At 38.6% G+C, this 6,318-nt stretch overlaps 1 protein-coding gene across 1 annotated transcript; it reads left to right on the top strand.

Annotated features, from left to right (window-relative positions):
- Positions 1 to 3,197: 3,197 nt before the first annotated feature.
- Positions 3,198 to 4,214, top strand: LOC131692246 (flavin reductase (NADPH)). The gene has a single exon (XM_058979193.1). It carries the CDS (start codon positions 3,496 to 3,498, stop codon positions 4,111 to 4,113), a length of 618 nt encoding a protein of 205 aa, XP_058835176.1. The 5' UTR covers positions 3,198 to 3,495; the 3' UTR covers positions 4,114 to 4,214.
- Positions 4,215 to 6,318: the final 2,104 nt, after the last annotated feature.

The following is a 6,318-nucleotide window of genomic DNA, read 5'->3' as shown; positions in this document are numbered from 1 at the left end:
TGCTGATTTCATTTTGTTCTGTCATAGTGCATATATTTTCTGTAAACATTGGTAAAAAATGACTTTTAAACACCAAATGACCGATCAATTTGTTGATAATTGTTTATGAAAATGGAGGAAAATCATCATTTTATCAGATGATGAGTAAACATCTTGCGAAAAGAGTGTAAAACATAGTGGTTTCTAATATTATTCGCAGAGCTATATGCGCGCTGTTTCGAAATGTAATTTGTTGAGCACCGTAGCCGCCGCAACAGCATTTCCCGTTCGTCCTAAGTTAAGCTAAACCTTCATGAGATGGTGTAAATTCAAGAAACTCTCCAGATCACGCGAGGAAAGAATATATCCGGCTAATAGGAAAGTGTCAGCTTTGTATCATGCACAGCCGATCCTTCTCTCCGATAGTGTTCACTGAATCTCCTACGTAGTTCAAAATATAAAGGAGTTTGACATTGGTGCTGATTGGGTCTCGGTTTCGAGTTGGAACTTTATTTATGGAAAGATTTTTTATAACCACAATAATACCCCGATTACATTTCGAAGAAATGTATGAGTCAAATAGTTGCAAATGGCTGTACTTTCAGAATAATTGCAAATAAAACTAAATTTCTTACTCGTTTCATTCATATTTTGGCAGTGGTTAGCTTTTTCCGAGAAGATAATGAAGATTTTGTTGTAAGCTACGACTCACTTACGGGTGAAAAAAAGCAAATTGTATCACTTTGCCAGTTCATGAGCTGAATCATAGGTGTCGCATGACTAATTTTGGTTTTGCCGCAAATCGCCAATCGAGGGTGAAGAAAACGACCCTTATATCCCAGTAAAAAAATGCGGACGAACATGGTCAGGCGATTTAAACAGTTTGACGTTTGACTCAACTCGCCTAATTGCCCCTAGGAACAAATGTAATTTGCGAATGCAAATTAAAGGCAATTTCAATACTTAGAGAAATTTTCTGGCGGCTGGAAATGGACTTGGTTGTGTTTTTTCGTTTTTCAAACATGGATTAAAATTGTTTTTTAAACAATTAGCGTGTTCCGGTTTGTATTTTGTTTGTCTAGTGCACTTCATTTAGCCAACGAATGTGGGAAATTGTGCAATCGTGTTTAAGTATTGTGGAACAAGATATCTGACCTAAAGTCTTAATGAAAGTCAGATTGCGGTAAGTTTTGGTGTGCAAGACCAATTTAACCATTGATTCTTCCTATAGTTTGGTGTAGGGCGGCAAGAAAACGACGGGTGGCCAATCGCCAAAATGGTGCATTTGAAATAGCCCCCTAATTGCCAGCAATTTGCTGGCAAATTGAAGGGCAATTAGCGCATGCGAGTTGGCAAATAGTCCCCCATTAGCCAGCAACTCGCCGTTTTTGGCTGGGATAATTCAAGCATGATTTTTGAAAACAACGTAGCTAACAAAAGTGAACTAACGACACTGAATCCCTCTGTAAGAATCGACACGTCAATCGTTTGTTTATCATTTATCTGTCAGTATCATTCCAATCGAGCACGAAACCAGTCAATGTCATTCCAATCGAGCAGAAACTTGTCAAATGTTGCAATCTGATGAATGAATTTTGGAAAGCACTGTGATAGTGAGTTAAAATATTTGGAATAAATTTCTGAATCGAATCTCTAAGGCAAGGTAAAACATAGAACCTTTATCATTACGGTGCCTACTAAAAGTAACTTCAACCATTGCAACTACCCGTAATGTAATTTTCTGGTAAACCACAGAACCGGACCCATTCCGGACGAAGGTTATAGTTTACCGGGAAGTGAAAAAAACCAATATTTTTAAAACCGGCGGTAGTTTTATTGGTACAAAACTTCACACAGCACATCATGATCAAAAAATTGTCTACGTTGCAACTCTGCGGTAACGGTAACGAGTCAACTAGTTAACACTGTGACAGTGGTGCAGTACTTTAAAGTGAACAAACTGAGATTATCATTCCCCCGCATTCTACGCATCTTAATGTACATATTGACAAATTTTCCTTTCATTATTCGATAATGCTATTGCAAAATGCACATTAGAAATAATGACGAACAAACTACTGATACACCAACAGTGCATGAATACAGTTTCGTCATTTTAGTTACGTTAGCTTTGGTACCGCTGTAACACGGTTTTCCTAACTTAATCATTAAAATATATTGAGACATTCACCGAAACGTACACGCCGCACCAACTGCTCCCTAAATACCGCTGTAAGGTTGCCAGTAAATTTTTGGTATAACTAGCACTTGTATTTGCTTTGCCTCTCCCAATTTGATTTAAACGTAAGGACAATTTTTAAAACAGAATTCGATTGATTAGGCCAACTCATTTAACCATTTTTTTTGTTTCTGTAATCTAAAAAGAATTTTTGAATTTTACTGAACGTGGTGAATTTGGCACCACTTGCACCTGTATAAAACGTTGCATAATGCGGGGCTGTTTTTTTGGAACATGTCCCGAATAGAAATGTACAGTAACAAAACCATGATTTTCGCTGTGACAGTACAGTAATTTTACAATAATTTACAGTAAACTCTAGTGCTATGCTAAAACACAAAAAACAATAAACTTTGTCGTTTCTACAGTAAATTTCAATGTAAAATCGGCTTTCACAGTATAAAAGGGGGGTGGTTATGTAGCTTAACACTACAAAATCGATTTTTTCCATGCAGTTTTTTTTACGAAAACAGTAAAATTTAATGTGAATTTACTGTATCAGCTTTTTGTTGAACAGTAAATTTGAATGTTACATGAAATTGTATAATAAATCTACTGAGAGAACTGTGCGTCAAACAATGTTTAAACAGTAATAACTATATTGCCTTTCTCATATAAAGAAAGGCTATGCAATCACTGTAAAAATCGAGTTTTTTTTTGGTTTATGATTGCTATTGTAAAATTCTATTCGGGGTGTTATCATTCAGCCCTTCGTTACACAAAATCGCGATATTATGGCAGATGTGCTAAGCGCGGTATTTGATGGAGCGCGGCCGTTCCTTTCAACCGGGAAAGGCCGCATGAAATTTTGGAGAAATGCGTTTTCTCTGTTTGGGTCAAATGCGAGTTTCGGTATTTTCAAAAATTATGTTTGAATTGATATAATCAGGTAAATAAAAACATAATAACACCCCTAATTATTATCCTTTAATTTATCATATCGTTGATACTGTCATTTGATGGTTCAAATTATCAGCTGATCACATAACGAAAAGGCCATAACCAAGTTTTTCATTGACGCATTGGCTGCAGAATTCATTTATACATGTTTTTATGTGCAATTTGAAATCATCTATTCTATGTTACTATTTAATCCAGCTACAGTGGAATATCATAAAGTGCCCTTTTTCAATATCAGAACGTGGCTGAAGTCGGCAATATAGATAACCATTATATCAGCCACACTTAAGTTATCAGTGCTTCTTTTCGTATGAGATTAGCCAGTCGTGCAAAGTAATCAAATGAAATCAGTCATCTGAACTAAACGTGTGATCAACATGAAGAAAATTGTAATATTCGGTGGAACTGGTACGACCGGTCAATGTGCCGTAAAGTATGCTCTGGAAAAGGGTCTCAAAGTTCGGCTGATGGTACGTAATGAAGGTACTGTTCCAGAATCGTTTAAGGGTGAGGTAGAAGTGGTTAAAGGAGATGTGGTTAACCCTATCGACGTCTCCAATGCAATAAATGGTCAAGATCTTGTATGTGTTGCTTTGGGGACACGCAACGACCTAAAGCCCACGACTGAACTATCAACTGGCATGCAGAACATTGTTGATGCCATGAAAACTACAGGTATCAAACAGGTATCCATCTGCTTATCAACGTTCTTGTTTTTCGAAAAGGACAAGGTTCCAAAAATCTTTACGGATCTGAACGCCGAGCACGGACGGATGTTGGATGTAGTAAAGGCATCCGGGTTAGAATATCGTGCCATCTTTCCACCGCATATAGCTGATGAGCCTGCTGGAGAGTACATCACTGCCTACGATAAATCGCCAGGTGTAAGCCGTTCTATCTCAAAACATGATTTGGGAAAATTCTTGATTGAGTCGCTGTTTGACGAACGACATGCTGGAAAACTTATTGGAATCTGCACGAAACCTGCTTGTTGAAGAGCAATAAAAAATCTTCCTTTACCTGGCATAAGATATACAAATGTAACCCACAGGGTATAGTGAGCTAATAAATTTGATTTGACTCTTAAACTAATCAACGTGCTGACTTTTGATGACTGTGATTTTTTTGAATTATAGATGACTCAGCTATTTCTAAACATTCAACAATAGTGTAATCGCACTGTTTGATATGTCAGGGATTTTTGGCACAATCGTATCACACGTACACTTCGAACCTTAATAACTTTCTACCTGTCCCACTTTTTGCTAAGTCAATTTCTTATATTGAAAGACAAGTATTGGTAAATGTTTCAAATTGCTGCTGGGATGGGATGAGATGATATCCAAATGTTATTTTTTATATAACTATGCTTATTTAGGCCCAAATGCGGTAGCTTAACTAGGCCGATTATTCATTTTTAATTACATTTCAGGTGTTAGAGGGGGAAGGGAAAGCCGTATTTAGAGACGGCTTACGCCCCCCTTATGTTAGTAAGGGAAAAGGTAGGAAGTAGGATACATTGTATACATATTGATATTTTCATTGGTTAGTTGATCATTGTGGCGGATATGCACACCTTGTTGTAGTGGTTTCCCGGCTGTAATCGCAGGGGCGTGGGGAGGGTGAATATTTCGGATAATTATTGGCACTCCGATGCTGTCATGATGTTCTGGACGGACGGTTATCAAGAAGCGTATACATTAGACTGCCCAGAAAAATAATGAATTCTTGAAAACCCCTGAGTCGATTTCTAGTCTATTTGGTACAAATTTGAAGCAAATCGGACAAGTCTAGCTACCGGACCAACGTGCCTGAAGTTTGTATGAAAATCGACAATTTTCATGGAGAAAACCCACTAGCTCGAATTTTCGCCGCTAGATGGCCCTATATGCATCGTACCACCACTGTAAGGGGTCATGTATAAATGACGTAGCATTTTAGGGGATAGGGGGGTATAGCAAATTTGTAACGAAGTGTGACGAGGGGGAGGGTAGGGTCAGAAGTTATGCGACGTAGCATGAAGTTCAAATTTTTTTGACAGGCATCAAAACCCGTTAATTAGAGAAAACAATTTAATGTTCCTATTTCATGGACTTGTTGACTTTTCTCGGTGAAAAGTCAGCAAGTCCATGAAATAAATATGTTGCGGTGACCATAAAATCTTAAATTTAATGTTCCTCCATTCCCAAGTTGCTTTTCACGCGGTTTTTCATTTTGTAAATTTTACTGTTCGCGGAATGGCAGGCTCGCAAAGAAAAGGAAAGATTTTTCATGCGGATTGAAATTGCCACATTAGTTAGCTAATATTGCTAACTAGTAGACTAATTTTGGTAGCTGAATTAAATTTTCTTACGGATTCAATCAAAGAAAATTTAGTAATTTAGTTGAGCTTATGCTTCCTAAAATCGTTAGCAGCTGCAGGATTGCTATCCACACTAGAAAAACTCTAGTAAGAGAACTGTGGAGAGAAAAACAGCATTTTTGGCAACGTATGCCCCGGCATTGTATTACAACACGTCCAATCTTATAAGGATAGGCAATGTTCGATTAGATTTGCTTTTTTGGCAGCTAAACGCGAATCCAATCGATCCAAAATAGAGTCTCCGCAGTTCTCTTTCTAGAGTTTTTCTAATCCACACTATATTTGTCATGAAATGGGCTTGTTTTGTAGGCTGCTTGCTGTTATAATGAAAATGTTTTTAATAGTATTTTGTAAGGACATATATTTAAAAGAATTGAAAAACGTGAAGTGCTTCGTGCTGCGAAACTGGTCATTAACAAGGTCCTTAAAAGCAGCAAGATAGCGTGTTTCGACAACCTGTGCGAAAGTGCCAACGCGAATCCGTGGGGTGACGCCTACAGAATCGTGATAGCCAAGACCAAAGGGGGCCCTTCACCCCAGAACGGTCTCCGGACCGGTTGGCGACGATTATCGAAGCTCTCTTCCGGTCTCGAGCCACAAGCCCCTGGCCACCTGCACCACGAGACAGTGTGGGCGCGGCCGAAATGAACGTGACGAATGAAGAACTACTCGCAGTGGCAAATTCCCTAGCAATGAACAAAGCTTCAGGGCCGGATGGAGTTCCAAATAGCGCTCTCAAGGCAGCGATCATAGCGAACCCGAACATGTTCAGGCTAGCTATGCAGAGATGCCTTGACGAGTGCCGCTTCCCCGATAGATGGAAAAGGCAGAAATTGGT

Source organism: Topomyia yanbarensis, chromosome 3, assembly GCF_030247195.1.
Source record: "Topomyia yanbarensis strain Yona2022 chromosome 3, ASM3024719v1, whole genome shotgun sequence".
Classification (NCBI taxonomy): Eukaryota; Metazoa; Arthropoda; class Insecta; order Diptera; family Culicidae; genus Topomyia; species Topomyia yanbarensis.
The sequence above is the reverse complement of the archived record's forward strand: the minus strand, read 5'-3'. Positions and strand labels throughout refer to the sequence as shown.

What these genes read in the sequence shown, in the direction of transcription:
- LOC131692246 (XM_058979193.1), top strand. Translation starts at nt 3,496, where the DNA reads ATGAAGAAAATTGTAATATTCGGTGGAACTGGTACGACCGGTCAATGT.